At 44.1% G+C, this 18,044-nt stretch overlaps 1 protein-coding gene and 1 pseudogene across 2 annotated transcripts; one reads left to right on the top strand and one right to left on the bottom strand.

Moving 5' to 3' along the window:
- Positions 1-1,065: 1,065 nt before the first annotated feature.
- Positions 1,066-2,747, top strand: LOC106609478 (pro-MCH 2). The gene is made up of 3 exons (XM_014208351.3): positions 1,066-1,390; positions 2,081-2,222; positions 2,566-2,747. Exons 1-3 carry the CDS (start codon positions 1,148-1,150, stop codon positions 2,613-2,615), a joined length of 435 nt encoding a protein of 144 aa, XP_014063826.1. The 5' UTR covers positions 1,066-1,147; the 3' UTR covers positions 2,616-2,747.
- Positions 2,389-18,044, bottom strand: LOC106609388 (PCNA-interacting partner-like; annotated as a pseudogene). The gene is made up of 12 exons (XR_014392818.1): positions 18,026-18,044; positions 17,514-17,668; positions 16,226-16,462; positions 15,990-16,100; positions 15,266-15,433; positions 14,975-15,130; positions 13,565-13,745; positions 13,373-13,434; positions 13,068-13,187; positions 12,855-12,936; positions 4,192-4,372; positions 2,389-3,628 (listed from the first exon to the last, which is right to left on the bottom strand). The product of XR_014392818.1 is annotated as a PCNA-interacting partner-like (transcript).

Here is an 18,044-nt window from a genome sequence, read left to right on the forward strand (position 1 = left end):
AAGCCCTTGTCTGTTTTCCTAACTGAACTGAAGAGGAGCTTGGGAGAGCTATGTCAACAAGGCCTTTAGCTTTGGTTTGTAAAACTCTTCCACGCTCATTTCCCTAAACTCACAGCCATTACCCTTGTGAACACGAGGTGATAAGCCATGTAAGCCACAGATGGCGGTCAGTGGGCTTCTCATTATGGGCAGGGCCTAGTCCCGGGGCAATGAAGCTAACACTCAAGGTTCTAATGACTAGAACCCAGAGTTTTTCCTGACCAGTGACCATGGGATCAGAACAGAATAAACTATTGTTACATAGCCTATAACTAGTGCCTGGAGTATCCTTTAGGTTATGTTGTCAGAAAAGTCAGGGACTTCCTCCCACCTAATACCCAACCGGTAAGGGTGTATACCCAATCACCAATAGGTCAGTTCGGTTAATGTTACCTGGGTCTCTGTTTTCATTCTCTATGGGTCTTGTTGAAGTCTGATGACATGACCTTAGTGACCCAGCCTCTATTCATACCAGGACTGTTCACCCTGGATGATATTCTCTCCCCACAGAGCATTAATGCCTGTAGCCATTGACGTAGTTCGGTGATGATAACTCACTGTAGGCAATCTGTTGGTTTCTTTCAGATTGCACAGTAGGCATATGTTCCACCGTTTACTTTCCACCTTTGAAAGTGGACAGCATTGAGAAGTGAGACCTTTGTGAGACCAATTTGAGACCTACGATCTTTGAGGGGCCCGAGGAGACCCCTCTACAGGAGGCTGTGGAAAAGATGTTGCCCCCCTCTTTCAAATCCAGCATGTCCTTACACCTGACAGTAATCCAGCTATTATTCACCTACCCTCCCTTCTGATTAGACTACATAAAGGAGCATTCAAAGCTGCTTTACAAATTGGCTATGAACTTTGAAAAGGGTGACATGTCAATGATGACATGGGCCAAGCTCAGCAGGAGACTTCAGATCTCCTCTACGCACATATTTGACGGCTTTGTTATGATGGTTAAAAAAAAATGAGCTGTTTTGGCTTTTTGTGATATAAAAAGAGCAGATGGGCCAATGATCAACAGTCATCACAGGTGAGCGCAACTGAAGTCCACTCTCAATTACCCTCGCAAGGCCGTTAGGACCAAGATAGTATAGTAGGAATCATGATCTCCCTATACTCTGTTATATTCACACTGGTGCTGTCCTCTGAGTTTAACACCCGCTCGGTCGTCTTAGCTGTACCGACAGGCAAGCTGGAGGAGGGTAGGACTGAGCAGGAGAGCCTGCGATCGATACTAGGCGAAGACATGATGAGCGACAACGCTCTGGCTGCCCCGAGGTTCAGACGGGACCTCATCCTGGACAACGGACTGGGCGACGGCAACACAAAGATCATCATCCTTTCAGTAAGTATCTTCCTTCATCCATGTCCATCATCATACTAACCTTCCTCATTTTACAATCGCTCAAACTTAAGCCATCATCAAACAAAGATGAAAAGGATAGGTGTTTATCTTGATTAGATTCACACAGTAGCAAAATGTATGATAATGTCTCCGCTCCATCAAAGGTTTGGCAGGCATGTGGAGTGATTCAGTTTGTCTGGCATCTGTATGTCATGCAAGTCATGGACATCGTTATCTCTGCTATAATGGAACAGAAGGAGAGAGCGATGAAGAGAGGAGTTATAAAGCCACTTGGGCAGATTAGATGTCTGGATAACTGGGGCCCCTCTCATACTGGTTTCATATGGCCTGGCTCAGGACCAGACTGCAGAAGGCCGGGGTTTGAGACCCAGAAGATCTGTGCCGCTTCTTAAATGTCCATCTGGCAAATGGCATGCATCAATCCCAAATGAATGGATAAGAAAAACACCATCCCAAAGTCCAATTAATTTTGACATTGGATTCTATAGCCCTTTCATGTGTATTGTTATATATTTTTTGTATCATGCAAGCTAGATAACCTTCGGCTTTGGTTCACCAGACCTGATTGTGCATTAGAATCATCAGTGGACAGAGAGCACTAATGTAGAGGCTGGCTGATCCACTCTGATGGAAGCCTGCCAGACAGTGACCTAGCCTTCTGTCCCACAGGACATTGGACTGAAAGGGCACACCAGACGTAGCATGAACACAGCGTTCTCCCGAGCTCTTCCTGTCCTCCCTGACCGAGGCACAGATCACTCTCCTGCTGAATATAGCCTGAAAGTAGAGCGCAGGGAGGCCGACCTTGAGAGTAAGTATCGACCAGCGACTTCCTTTTGTTATTTTTCCTTCTATGGTTCCTGTATCCGTTCAATCGTGCGCATTAGAAAGATCCAGGTCACCGTCATTCAGCATGTCAAATGGGTGACTAGATTACACGATACTGGCATTAAAACCAGCAATGAGGGAGTTGACACTTTTCACCATGATGTTCCATTCATTACTTGGAACAAGAGTTTTATCAGCTGGACTTGTGACATTTCAGACGTATAAAAGCAACAAACTGAAGACTGTTGAAGGTTATGACATCACTATTAAAAACAGTTAATGCTTAAAAAAACCCACTGCAATTCTACCAATTTTATTCCCTCCAGTGCTGCGATGCATGATAGGACGAGTGTACCGACCCTGTTCGCAAGCATAAGAGTGTGGTGGATCCTACACTGCTGCCCTGCCATCTGTCAATCTCCTGCAAAACACGATACGCTTTCCTTATCTGTTCCTTACATCTGTGGCATGGTTTTAAAACAACTATTAAAAATGTTTTGAAAAACCTGAAAACAATTGTACGCGTCAATTCTGGGTCACATAATATAGCCACATTTGGAAAGTAACCATTGTACAGGTGAAGAAAATAAGAAATTCTATAGTGTTTATGATAGTAGTGAAGATGCATGTGAGAGAGGAGAAGTGTCTGGTGGTGGGCCTTTTGTCTTAGGGGGAGATAAACTGCAGGCCAATCCTCCATAGATCGGCTATCAAACAGATCTGCTTGGGTTTCAACCACTCAGACTTTCCACATTGCCTCAACAGCTCTTCTGCATCATTGCATTACACTCTCCCACAGACACACTACAGCTGGTGATCTTTCTTTCAAAATGATGATGTCTGTCAATTGTTGGAAAGCACAACAGAGGCAAAAGAAATTATAAGAAGTACAACAAAGCCTCTGAAATCAGGCCAAACTCCACTGGGGGAAAAACAAGTGCAATTGATTACAGGAACATTCAACTTGAAAGAAGACAGACCATTGATTAAATAAAGCAACATTACTAGTACTGCATTCTACTTCAACACGACAATGAATAGTTAACAATCTGAAGAAGCTGGTGAGCTCGCCCTGTCCGGCAAGCAGTTTCTTCTTACAGGGGGCTTTAGCCCCTCCATTCTTCCCTGACAATTTGGTTGATGTTACACTGGTGGGGGGTTTCTTCAGAGACGGCTGGCACTCTGACCCACAATGTTCGCTACAATCCACCAGCTTCCGTTTACAGGCCTTGCTGCTTCCTTCTGTCTGGATGTTGGTCTTCAGACCGCCCCTGCCTGCTCTGCTGCTCGGGGCATCATTTCCACTCCTGGGCCCCAGCGCTGTGGCAACCCCCCGGGTCGCGCCTTCTCGCTGGGCCTTTTTCCTCCCAGCCTCTGGGTAAACCTCCACTGGAGAGAGGAAACAGTAATAGAGCTTAACAATTGGGGTCGAAAAAAATTGACATAAGAGAGGAAGGAAAAAGGGGAAAGAAAAAAAAAAAACAGATAAAATTGCTGACGTTAGCCTGCAGTTTAACAGCCAGAGTGTTTATTCTAGCGAGCTGAAAGTGAACATTTGTCATGTAACCCGATGGCGCAGAGCCTGGATTCCCACAGAAAGAAGGGGGGGGGGGGGGGGGGGGGGGGGGGGGTAGGTTTTTACTACAGATGTGGGGGCGGCCAGGTTTTATAAAATGGGGAAACATTTAAAGGTTGATCGTAAGTACCAGTCCCAGGGCTGGGACTGGGCAGGGTTCAAGGCCAGGGCTGGGAAGGTGGGTCTGGGCATCGATCCGAATCTGTGGCGTTAGAGGGAATAGAAGCTGATCCCTGATGGGGGGGGGGGGGTAATGTAGCTATGCTGCACTATATGTGAGGAAATCTGGAGCAGTTCACCAGCATGCAGATTAGTACATGCAGTTACAGGTCTCTGCTGAGAAAGGGAGAATGATGTCACAACGAGACATTTTTACCTCTGCTGTCGAGGAGCTGGGCAGAGGTGGATTCCACAGTAGTGAAGGTCCGCTTGGGAGCCTGGTGCACACAGATGGGGCCCTGGATGGTGCTGGGGAAGTCCAGCACGCGGTTGAGGGGCAGCTCCGAGTCGTCCTGGTAGGTGCAGGCAAACTGAGATCGGATGGTTTGCTCTCTGGTCTAAAAAAATAAAGACAATCTGTCACGGCTCTCCAACCCTGTTCCTGGAGAGGTACCCTCCTGTAGGTTTTCACTCCAACCCTGTTCCTGGAGAGGTACCCTCCTGTAGGTTTTCGATCCAACCCCAGTTGTAACTAACCGGATTCAGCTTATCAACCAGCTAATTATGAGGGTCAGGTGCACCAGATTAGGGTTGGAGTGAATTTACAAGATGGTAGCTCTCCAGGAACGGGCTTGTTAATCAAAACAATTTTCTTGCAAGTTCTGGAGGAAAACTTAATTAGTCACAATTTATCAGCCAAGCTGCCATTAGACAATGAACCTGAACCTACAAGCTCATTTAAAAAAAAAGGGAAAAAAAGTTGTGAGTCTGATCTCCAGGGCCCACAATCCCAGCAGTATACTATGATTGAAGCTAGAGCAACTCAGGTTTTTCTAAAGCTAGCCAGCTTCAGTTAACCTCACATTCTCAGGCTTCCTCCATACTACGACAGTGTTTATTGCTTGTCCGCCTGCCGCTAACGCTAGCAGGCTTGTAACTGTACATGCATGTCGCACATGGCTAGTCAAACGCCAAACTCTTCAACGAGACAATCCCGAAACCTTAATCCATGGGCGAGTCAGTGCCACACTTTAATTTCTGCCGAAATCAAAATGAAAGAAAAGTCATTGCAAATTCCGCAGGCGATGTGTGAAATAGGCTGAAGTGCAGTGTTCATTTGAAATATAGTTTTGCTGTCTTTGGTATCCTAGTATCAATGCACAAGCACACACCCCCCCCCCCCACTCCTGTTGATAAAATAGTGTTACGTCATATACAAGATTTACTCTGCGTGAAGTTTCAAATGCATTGTCATTACTAAAGTGTAATTTAACATTTGTCATTTAGCAGGCACTCTTATCCAGACCAATTATGGTGCCTTGCTCTAAGGCGCAACAGCTTTTTCACCAAGTTGGCTCGGGGAGTCAAACCAGCAACCTTTCGGTTATTGGCCCAACACTCTTAACCACTAGGATACCTGTAATTTGAGGCATTTTATTTTTTAACAAACATTTGATCAATAAAATATTAAAAAAAAATCTGTAGTCTTCCTCAAATTAAGGGGATGAAGCAATATTTGTGAGAGGGAGGGAATCTGATTTAATTGGTCCTCAATTGTGGCTTGGACACTTCATTCAGGATAAATGGAGTTTGTCTGCCTGTGATCAGGTTGGTTCTGAAGCATTCGTTGCTGTAGAAATGTAGCTGGCTTAAAGGTGAGCGAGCACTTTTGTGGAACTGGCCAGTGGCGACCTGTCATTCAGGGAAGGTGGGGCAGAGCTGCACCTGATTAGCTAAAATAAAATATTTTTGGTTTTTGCATGTTATTTTGGCAATAAGTGTCACATAACAGTTTGCAGACAACGTAAAAAAAAAAAAAAGGTATCATGGAGTATCAAGCCGCATACAAACGTGGTCTCTTTTTTGCTTTCTTGATTAAGGCAGCTCCAAAATGAAGGTGTTTCAGCCTAGTGCTTTCTGTGATGGTGAGGCGGCCAGCAGACAATACGGAGGGTAGGTGTTTGTAATGTTCTCTAGTTGCACCGTGATAGGCTCAGTGTTCGGTCACTCATGGGGACACTATGCCACCACAAAGTCTAAGGGGAGAGCTCGTAAATTCAAGCACCTTGGGTGCTGCCATAGATTTACATTAGAAGTGCCCATCCAAGAAGGCTCAAGTTCATTGGCCACAGATAAAATGATGTTATAACTACCGTTGCTTTGATTGGACTGATCATGTCAAAATCATACTTTCAAAATCTTAGCTAGCAAGCAGTAATCATGAATCAAGTTGACAATCTAATTGGCAAATCCTTGTCATATGAAGATAAAACGTATCAGTACTCATCAGCCATACAGTGCATTCGGAAAGTATTATGACCCCTTGACTTTTTTGTTACAGCCTTATTCTAAGAGTTAATACCCAAAAATATTTTATCAATCTATACACAATACCCCATAATGACAAAGCGAAAACAGGTTTAGAAATGTTTGCAAATTTATGAAAAATAAAACAAATACCTTGTTTACATAAGTATTCAGACCCTTTGCTATGAGACTCGACATTGAGCTCAGGTGCATCCTGTTTCCATTGATCATCACCTGTGGTAAATTCAATTGATTGTGGACATGATTTGGAAAGACACACACACAAAAACACACACGTCAGAGCAAAAACCAAGCCCTGAGGTTGAAGGAATTGTCCATAGAGCTCAGAGACAAGATTGCGTCAAGGCACAGACGTGGGGATGGGTATCAAAACATTTCTGAAGCATTGAAGGTCCCCAAGAACACAGTGGCCTCCATCATTCTTAAATGGAAGATGTTTGGAACCACCAAACTGAGCAATCAGGGGAGAAAGGCCTTGGCCTGGGAGGTAACCAAGAACCTGATGGTCACTCTGACAGAGCTCCAGAGTTCCTCTGTGCAGATGGGAGAAGTTGTTCAGAAGTACAACCATCTCTGCAGCACTCAACCAATCAGGCCTTTATGGTGAGGGGCCAGACGGAAGCCATTCCTCAGGAAAAGCTACCAGACAGCCAACTTGGAGTTTGCCAAAAGGCACCTAAAGACTCTCAGACCACAAAAAACAAGATTCTGTGGTCTGATGAAACCAAGATTGAACTCGTTGGCCTGAATGCCAAGCGTCACGTCTGGAGGAAACCTGGCACAATCCGTACGGTGAAGCATGGTGGTGGCAGCATCATGCCGTGGGGATGTTTTTCAGCAACAGGGACTGGTAGACTAGTCAGGATTGAGGGAAAGATGAATGGCGCAAAGCACAGAAGTGGTTTCGTGACAAGTCTCTAAATGTCCTTGAGTGGCTCAGCCAGAGCCTGGACTTGAACCTGATCGAACATCTCTGGAGAGACCTGAAACTAGCTGTGCAGAGACGCTCACCATCCAACCTGACAGAGCTTGATAGGATCTGCAGAGAAGAATGGGAGAAACTCCCCAAATACAGATGTATCAAGCTTGTAGCATCATACCCAAGACAACTCGAGGCTGTAATCACTGCCAAAGGTGCTTCAACAAAGTACTGAGTAGAGGGTCTGAATACTTATGTAAATGTAATATTTCAGTTGATTTATATGTACAATTTGCCAAAACTTTGAGACGTTAACGGGTAACTTTGTTCAACTCGAGATAGCCAGTTCCATTGGCAACGTTAGCATGTAAGTATTGGTGGGGCAAACTACCCCAATTGTTTTTTTTTTTTTTTTTAAATACATGCCAGCAAAGCCACTACACAACACTAAACAATACATGAATTGCACTGTAACAGTGACAAACGGTGCCCACAAACTGTTAGGGCCCACATAAAGCTTTCCCAACAGCAGAGCTTTCTTTTCAGCACCATGGAGTTGACCTTTACCACCACTGCACCTGGCTATCAGTGGAGCCTCGTCTGGCTGCGAAACAGTTCATTCAGCCTCATGTACTGCCTTTAAAAAAAAAAAACATAGCTGATATGGCTGACTTGCTTAAACAAATGTGGTTTCTACTGACAATTGAGATGTTCAAACTGTGGCATAAGGGAATGATGAGCAGATGAGGCAATCCATAATTTTGAGTAAGACATTTAATGAGCGAGTTAAGACTAGTCTATTTCAGCACTTTTGAAATGTACAGCGACAGAATACAGAACACGGGCAATTCTTACAGTATTCGCACTGTACACCATGACCTTTCCAAATATATTTTCCAAGTCAGAGCTTGTCCCCCCCCCCAGTTTCCCAGTTGTCTTGAACTCACTGAAATCTCAGATTTCCTAGTTCTGAGTTTCCAGTTGTTTTGAACACGGCAGAAGTCATGCTGGATTTGACAGCATGGCCAATTGTATTCAACCTTTTCTGGCCCATGATGTTGCATGTGAATGTTTATCCTTTTAAGCTTGGAAAAGATACCCAGACTTGGACCACACCCTCTCCATTGAATAGCAGGCTAGTGATTGCTTTGCAGCGCTTGCAGTTAGCCATTGATTCCTTCCAAACCACTTACTGTTGAATTTGCGATTTCCATTGTAATGTTTACAGTGCATTTGGAAAGTATTCAAACCCCTTGGCTTTTTCCATATTTTGTTACGTTACAGCCTTATTCTAAAATTGATTATATTGTTTCCCCCCATCAATCTGAACACAATATTCCATAATGACAAAGCAAAAACTTTGTTTTTTCTCTCTCACTCTCTCAAAGTTTTGGCAAATTGTACATATAAATCAACTGAAATATTACATTTACATAAGTATTCAGACCCTCTACTCAGTACTTTGTTGAAGCACCTTTGGCAGTGATTACAGCCTCGAGTTGTCTTGGGTATGATGCTACAAGCTTGGTACATCTGTATTTGGGGAGTTTCTCCCATTCTTCTCTGCAGATCCTATCAAGCTCTGTCAGGTTGGATGGTGAGCGTCTCTGCACAGCTAGTTTCAGGTCTCTCCAGAGATGTTCGATCAGGTTCAAGTCCAGGCTCTGGCTGAGCCACTCAAGGACATTTAGAGACTTGTCACGAAACCACTTCTGTGCTTTGCGCCATTCATCTTTCCCTCAATCCTGACTAGTCTACCAGTCCCTGTTGCTGAAAAACATCCCCACGGCATGATGCTGCCACCACCATGCTTCACCGTACGGATTGTGCCAGGTTTCCTCCAGACGTGACGCTTGGCATTCAGGCCAACGAGTTCAATCTTGGTTTCATCAGACCACAGAATCTTGTTTTTTGTGGTCTGAGAGTCTTTAGGTGCCTTTTGGCAAACTCCAAGTGGGCTGTCTGGTAGCTTTTCCTGAGGAATGGCTTCCGTCTGGCCCCTCACCATAAAGGCCTGATTGGTTGAGTGCTGCAGAGATGGTTGTACTTCTGAACAACTTCTCCCATCTGCACAGAGGAACTCTGGAGCTCTGTCAGAGTGACCATCAGGTTCTTGGTTACCTCCCAGGCCAAGGCCTTTCTCCCCTGATTGCTCAGTTTGGTGGTTCCAAACATCTTCCATTTAAGAATGATGGAGGCCACTGTGTTCTTGGGGACCTTCAATGCTTCAGAAATGTTTTGATACCCATCCCCACGTCTGTGCCTTGACGCAATCTTGTCTCTGAGCTCTATGGACAATTCCTTCAACCTCAGGGCTTGGTTTTTGCTCTGACGTGTGTGTTTTTGTGTGTGTGTCTTTCCAAATCATGTCCACAATCAATTGAATTTACCACAGGTGATGATCAATGGAAACAGGATGCACCTGAGCTCAATGTCGAGTCTCATAGCAAAGGGTCTGAATACTTATGTAAACAAGGTATTTGTTTTATTTTTCATAAATTTGCAAACATTTCTAAACCTGTTTTCGCTTTGTCATTATGGGGTATTGTGTATAGATTGATAAAATATTTTTGGGTATTAACTCTTAGAATAAGGCTGTAACAAAAAAGTCAAGGGGTCATAATACTATAGGGCTCAGGGACCGGTTTCCCAAAAGCATCTTAAAGGCTACATTCATTGTTAGAACCTTCGTATGAGTAGCGTTAAATCTGCCTCGTTAACGTTGCACTTGAAAACGCTCGTAATCTAACGCCTGCCTCACACTCAGATGCTTTTCTGCCCTCCAGCATCACTTTATATACAGATCCCCGCAAAACAAAGAATTGCATGGTTTATCCGTCTGACCACCGATAACAGAAATACCAAATTGTCTTTGCAATTGACAAACAAGCGACGTTTAAAAAGATGCTACAAATGAAAACCGAGATGACAACATTGAAATATACATGTTACGTTCAATCAATTGAGTTATACATGTTTCTACTTGTAGGCTACTCTGTATAATTTCAATACATTGCATGGTGTGTAACCTACTGTATCATGTGCGCAATGTGCCAAATCTGTGATTTAAATGAATTTTTATTGGGTAGGCATTACAATAAGCCGCGTGAACATTTGCAGCAGTGGGTGGTAATATCTCTCAGAAACTGATCTGTTGTTAGTATTGTGAAATAACTTTTTATAAATTCATCAGTTTCGACACATGCTCCAAGATGCACTTCACGACCCTTCTCTCTGCGTTGTGTTTTGGGAGACGCATGTTACATATTTAGCCGTTGTAGGCAAGATGCATCGTTAAAAACACCCGTAAGCCTAAATTCCATCACTATCGGGAAACCGGGCCCTGGCTGATCCACTTCTTTATCCCCCGTTTGATCTAGGCCTGCTGGGGATTATCACGACTCAAGGATTTCTCCCTCCAGGCCAGCAGCAGAACCGCAGTAGGGAAGGAGGAATCCAGTGGAGAAAAAAGAACTGTGCAAAACTGGGTGGGACTGTAAAGCAAAGGGGTGAAATCAAAGCCCAAAAGAAAGCTATTTCAAAGAACTCAAAATAACTCCTCAAAAGAGCACCTAAAACAACATTTAACCCTTGGGTCACCAGGCATGAAATGTACACGTACCCTCATTACATGCTAACAAAAACGCCTCACTAAAGTCAGAAATAATGACGGACAGGGGAGAACATAATGCAGGCAAAGAGGTAAAAGACTGACATGACGTCCCCTGACATGCAGTTCACACTTAATCCAATTATAGCAGGTGGAAAGAGCAGCATCTAGTTCTATTACAGGGAGAGGATGACATAAGGGGGGGGGGGGGGGGGGGCACCGCTTCTGAGGCTGTCCTAAGACAACCTCTATAGACTGGTTGGCCTGGCCAGGCTAAAGTAAGCCCATCCTGATGAGACCTCAAGGAACAGCAGGTGCAAGCAATTGCTCTGTTCTCGGGTCTGGTGTTTGTTTTTGAATGCACGCACACAAGCCCAATAGCCCACCTGCAAGATCAGGATATTTGGTGAGATGTTGGCAGACGCATTGTGTTCTTATGGCAGCTCCTCTTATGATGAGCCAGCTTTGATTTCGTGGGGAAGAGGAATAAGTCAAAGCATTGAAAGGCATCTCGTTACAGAGATCAAATTATCACAGACACGTCAATCAATAATGTATCATACTATTCATCCAAATTATGCAATTCAATACATCATTAAGCTCACTTAACTTGCTGTGTTTAATCTGTCTGAAACAGACACAAAAGCATGGAAAAAAGAACCACAATGCAAAAACAAAAATGTGACTATCTGCACGTGTGCCAGGTGACTGCCGTCAGCGTATGATGAAACTATTGGACGGGGGTCCGGGTTGATAAAGACATTCAGCAGACAGCAACCATTCAAGTTTCCCTTACTAGTCGAGTTAAGTGACTGATATGGCATCTTTAAAGTGAAGTGGATGCAGAAAGCTTCCGCCCGCCGAGTTCAGGAAGCGGTGAGCAGCCCAGGGACCATTACAGCGCACTCACAGGAAGACGGCCAGAATGTGGGGAGCTAAAGTGACATCTGCTAGCGCAATCAAATAAAGGAGCCCATTTCCACAAAATGTGTTTAGCACACATGTTTGAAAGGGGTTCATGCAGTCTTTCATGTAGAGACAGAACAACCCAGCCCCTTTAAATCTCAAACTGTCATTGTTTTAGAGGAGTAAGCAGTTTCTACATCCAGGTTGTATTTGCGGAACGGTATACTTGTTATTGCCGAGCACAGCATGTTAGCACCAGGTCTCAATTCTACAAGCGCATAGTGAAAACAGCAAACATGTACACTGAGGCAAGTCGATAAGCCCACAGCCTTCCAGGCTGCAAAACCACACTAACTGAGAATCCCTCCACATCCGCTGGTTATATCAATCCATTTACATCCCGATAATTTAGGCTGATACCAGTATCATGATACTCATTAATATCGTGGCAAGGGAATAAAAAATAAAAAAAACATGAAGCGGATTTCACTTCAGGAAAAGAGCCCCAATGTTGGAAACAAACATGTTGTCATCCAGTGCCACATTTATTTTTTCCCAAGCTACAGCAGACAACCTGACCAAAGAGTTCTGCTTTGTGGTTACATTTTTGCCATGGAAAAATATTACGATACTGGTATTGTCCCAGACCTACTGACAATGAATGAAAAGAGAACACATCTAGGGATGCAATACAATGACCACAGTAAACAGGCAAACCCTCAGAGGGATTGACAAAAACAGAAGAGCAGAGCATCTTTTGACCAGCTACTTATCAAACCAAGAGGGTGGAGCCCTGTTGAGAAGCATAACTAAACGTGTCACTGGGAGGTTGCCGGTTTGAATCCCCGATTGTAGAGGAGAAGTTTTATACCCCAGACTCAACTCAGAGCAACACACTGGATTAACGCTGGGAGCAAAAACACAGCTGTACAAATGTGAACGTGTAGAAACCAGTTATAAGATGAGGGGCGTCAACTGAGCAAATAAATAATACAATACCGGGGAGAAATTACAGAAAGTAAAGACATTATTTTTCAATGTTTGGACATCTGATTCGATGTTTAGTATTCGGGTCTCCTGGTCCTACTTGGAGGGCGGGCGGGCTGTGTGTGTGTACCTTGGGTTTGAGTTGATCTTGTCGCTCCTGGAAGCGGTGCTGCAGTGGTTTTGGAGAGGAGCCAGTGGGAACCTCAGGGGATCTGAGGACACAGAAGCAAATCAGACTGAAGGCAGCTGTTTATGAGTTAGGGGTTAAAGAGGCTGTGAAAACCTATGAATTATTAGCATATTAAGTTTTGATTAGTGTGTGTGCGCACGAGATGAGGCTTACCGGAACAGTGTGAGCATGCAGGTCCCCTCCTCCCCACTGAGGACAGCCTGATCCGCAGAGCGCAAGACTGCCTTGTTCCTGCAGGGCGGTGCCAAAGCATCTTCATCCAGCAATTACATTTTTACATTTTAGTCATTTAGCAGACGCTCTTATCCAGAGCGACTTACAGTAGTGAATGCATACATTTCATGCATTATTTTTATTTTTTTGTACTGGCCCCCCGTGGGAATCGAACCCACAATCCTGGCGTTGCACACACCATGCTGGCGTTGCAAACACCATGCTCTACCAACTGAGCCACAGGGAAGACTTTCACAGTCTCCCAACCTCAATAAGCAGTGGCGTGGTTAATAGCATGGTATCTAGGCTGAAGAGGATATACACAAAACACTATAGTGTTAAGTTGATGGTGTTGATGTGGATCAAACAAAAAGGGCCTTGACATATACATGTAGGCTGAGAGCGGTTGGATCCGTTGGCCCAGAAAGGTGTCATACCCTGGCTGGGCTGATCCCTGTCCCTCTAGCCGACTGCAGTCTGTGGGACAGGTGGATCTGAGCGATCCGCTCTTTGAGGTCCTTGGCGGTCTCATCAGCTGCAGCGTACACAACGTCTCCACTGGCCCGCCCCTTCAACAGAGCTGCCCTGATACTGGTCACCAGACGAACGCCAGCAATACTGAGAAAAACAGGTGTACATAAAATATAATAAAACACTTGTAATTATCTAATCCATTAGGAAGACAAGTCAAGCAGTCTTCTACTTATAGGCCTCGAGTAGAAAGATGATAAAGACGCTCCCTTTATCTAAGGGTTCACTTTTTTATTTTACCTTTATTTATTCATTCACCACTGACCATGAAGTGACTGCAACATTATTGGGGTGTGTGAAAAGAGCAGCAAGTGTCAACACTGTAGCATGGTGGGGTGGAGAAGGAGCAGGCTAGATTCCCTGACCCAGCTATTATGAGAGGGGAGTGAGTCTCTGGAACAGAATCATCTGGGATACCAGATGTTAGCTGAACAAGAGGCCCTGAACCCTTCAGAGAAGGTGTTTGTGTGTGGAAATACAGTACTCCACTGAGGGTGTGAAGGGGGAGGTAGGGGTGCAGGCTGTTGAAAGAGACATTCTGGCATCAGATCAGTCCAGTGTCCCATCAGAGAGGCACCACAGCAGAGCAGGGAGAAAATCCTCAGTCATAAACACCCAGAAGGCCCCTGCTATGAGGGAACTGGGACAATACATCCAATATCATGGACTCTACAGCTATATATCTGAGTGCCAAGGTGTCAATCATCTAGCGCTGTAGTTGCTACTGGAATTCAGGGGAAATGAGGCCTTGTTGTGACACAGCATGGCTTCTCCCATTGCTTTAGATCAAAGTCCAGTCCACACATTTTCATTGAATGACCAAACAATCTCTTAACCACATTTGTGGCACTGCCAAACGCTTGATGGAGAAAACCTGAAGCAATCTGCAATTATACACAGGCCATGAAAGTGATCAAGGAAATCTTAAGGTTTGATGATAATTTAACTAAGTAATCAAACCAAGGAAGGAACATATTATCTTTTCACTTTTAGTCAATTTTACTTTGATGTAGCCGAGATAAACATGTTTTAGTAATTCACATGTTATCATGAGAACCTGGGGCAGAAGTCATTAGGGGAAAATCAGATCTGTACACAGCAATAGACAGGTGGGATTTGATGACAAGGGTAAACAGAGATGGAGTCTGCCAGGCCAGGGTGGTATTCATTAGGCACCAAACAGAAGAAAACAGACAAACCAGGAGGGACTACAGTACATAAACATATCCATTAATAAAGGTTGGTTTTTACCTTCCATTCCAAAACGTTTTGCTACAATGTGCACTAATGAATACAACCCAGCTGGTTGTGAGTACCTTGGGTTAGGGTTGTCTCCCAATATCTCCTCCAGATTGTCTGTGAAATGGAGAAAGTCTTGACAGGCCTTTAACATGTTTCCTCAGGGGGTCAGACTCAGCGGGGGCATAGCCCTTTCCTCCCAGCTGGATCACTCTCACAAATGATGTCACAGCCTGCAATATATAGGTGATTAACATTACGAGACCATATGATTGTCATGTCGTCAACATTCATTGGCTAAACCCATATGTCAGTGTAATGATAGGAAACAGACATGGAAATAATAGAGGCCAATTTGTCATTCTTACCAAGAGTGACATGTTCTTGCTCCGTGCTTCACGCTTCAGGTCAGTAAAAGCTATACGTCCGAGCGATCTGCTAGGGGTGTCAAGGGTGTGCGCTAGGGCCATGTCGTTCTTGGAGTTGACCAGCTGGTCCAGATAGGCGCAGAAGACCCTCCTCACCACCTTTCCTACCTATTGGAGATTTACCAGCCTTTAAAAACAACAGCTGATGCCACAAACTACACGGCCCCATTTAAAGTCAGAACACCATCTTCAACCCAAACCAACATTTCAAAAACCTTGTCATCCCCAGGCAGTATTACAGTAGCAACCCGTATTCTACCCACTCATAAATCAGACAGTTGACAGGGCAGCAGCCTGGAGAGAGCAGCGCATGTCCTAGCCCACAATGTCTGTTGCGTTTTAAAACATCTGCCTGGTAATTTAATTCACATTTCGCTCTTAAATTTGAGTGATATGATTTAAAGTTCCTGTTAATAAGAGCGAGACAGATTCCAGTGCCTGAGAAAGACTGGAAAAGCTAAGAGAGAATGAAAGGCTTGCCAGGCTGACTGGGAAAACGAAAGGGAACAGTGAAAGAAAGTACCTTGGTTGCACAACGATATGAGCCAATGTAACATTTAATATTCTGGCCAAACCACCTTCTCTTATGTGAGGAGAGAATGGAGAGTCAGTTTGCTTACACTATGCTGACATGTTCATACATTCTTATGACATATTTGTTTACCTGTGTGCTGCATGGCTTTGACTTGCTTGATGGAGTCGAGGGGACCTGGGACAGGGAATCCCTCACCTCATAGGTTTCCATGTTACTGGACAGAAACTGAAACAGCTGGACCTTGGCAACAACATGAACACAGATTTGGCAGTTAGCGTAACTGGCCTTTGAGACTATATCAAACAGTTGACTAAAACTTACAATCATGGTCGTTCATCCTAGTTTCAATCAGGCCTAATACTCACTGAGCTCAGAGGCTCCTCAGGGTCCAGATCAACCCTTAGCTGTTTGTACATAGAGTGGATATCAATCAGGTCCATAGTGTTGGTGCGCTTCAGAAAGGAGTCGTATTCTTTCCTGATGATGTCATAGTTCTCTGGTCGGGAAGAGTCATTGTAAAGGGGCAGGTGAAGTTTGTCTAATAGTAAGTGTTTCCAGGCCATCAGGACGTCGCTCAGGGCAACACTGAACTCTCCACTCTCCTGTCAGAAGAGAGCAAAAGCAGATGGCTTAGAGCCATGACTGCTGCCTGTGAAGGGAATCAGAATGCAAAGTTCATGGTGAATTATCCTCCCATACAGTCTGGTGGGACCAAGGGTGGGACAAATTATGTTATTATTATAGGGTCAGGAGTCTTTTCTGACCATGTGATCAGGGGAAACCAGGCCCAAATGGCTATAATAGGGGTGCAGATAAACTCATTGCCTTAATGGCGTAACTCCAAAACGTGTTGTCAATAAATGTTATGGCTTTGATCCCAGTGTCTGTTAGGACCACAGTCACTGGCGTACCACAGCAGGCTTGGGGGGCCTGCGTGTTACGCAAGAATGGTACACCAGAATGGACATGAAGCTTCTTCTGATGGGATAAAGACCAGCCATTTTGGTCAGGGAGTTGGTCAACCATGGTTTACCAGTGCTGTGATAAGATGGTGTAAAATAATGAATGGGAAACATGTCTGCACCGTATGTTGCTTGTTAGCTAGCCAGCTTTAGATGAATGAGTCCATAAAAAAAATAAAAATGTATTAACTGCCACTATTACATTCAAACAATGCAGTCAATCCACAGCTATAAACTAGTTGAAATCAGTAGATGCTAGGACTTAGACAAGTTGTAAATGCAACAAGTACTGATATTGTAGCATATACATGGTCCCCAATAGAATATGAACATGTTATAAGCCATATCAAAAATGCTAAGAATAACAGGAAATTAGCTGTAAAACTGCAACAACAAAAAATCTCAGCCTCATGGGAAAATGTGTAGAATAGTAGGAAATTAGCTTTAAAAATGACAAATTCTCAGCCTCATTGCAGAATGGCATGAGTAGCTATAAAACCACCCTTTTCCTTTGCCCCGTGGCATAAAGTGTAAAATTCTAGTAAGTTATCAGATCCCCCCACATTTTTTTTTTTTTTACTATTCTGGGGAGGTTGGAGGCTTTCTCAGTCTTGCAGGGGCCCTGTGAAACTGCTGTAGGCCACTTGCCACAGTGAGGGATTCATAGCTTATAAAATGTTACCAGTTTTACCTGTTTATTGACCTCTGCAATAGCCAGCTGTAGAACCATCAACATTCCATCTGCCCCGTGGATGTTAGTCCTCTCTGACTCAAGAACCCGGAGGCATTCTCGCCTGAAGGTTCTCACTACTGTCTTCAGACTGTCCTCTAAAGTCGCCTTTGTCCCTGTGAAGGTGATAAACAAGACTATGTTTAGTTATATGTACTGAAACCCTCAAAACGGCAATGTAACTAATACAAACAAAGTACTGTATGACGGCTTATAACAATGTATTAGTTAAAATGTTTAACGTTAATTAAAGTGGATATAAAATCTACAGCAATACACATGTAGGTTGCTGGTAGCTAGTGAAAAAATAAAACACCATTAAACACATACTTACCTAAACAAATGTTACAGCCTCAAACAGGGATATGGATGTAGTGAGCGTATCGCCAAAATACATTCATCACCCACGTAGCCAATGCACAAGCAGCTGATGCTTTGACATTTTTAAAATTCTGCTAAATAACTACTCTGACCAATCAGATTCTGTGTCAT

Source organism: Salmo salar, chromosome 07 (genome assembly GCF_965601325.2).
Source record: "Salmo salar chromosome 07, fSalSal1, whole genome shotgun sequence".
Taxonomy (NCBI): domain Eukaryota; kingdom Metazoa; phylum Chordata; class Actinopteri; order Salmoniformes; family Salmonidae; genus Salmo; species Salmo salar.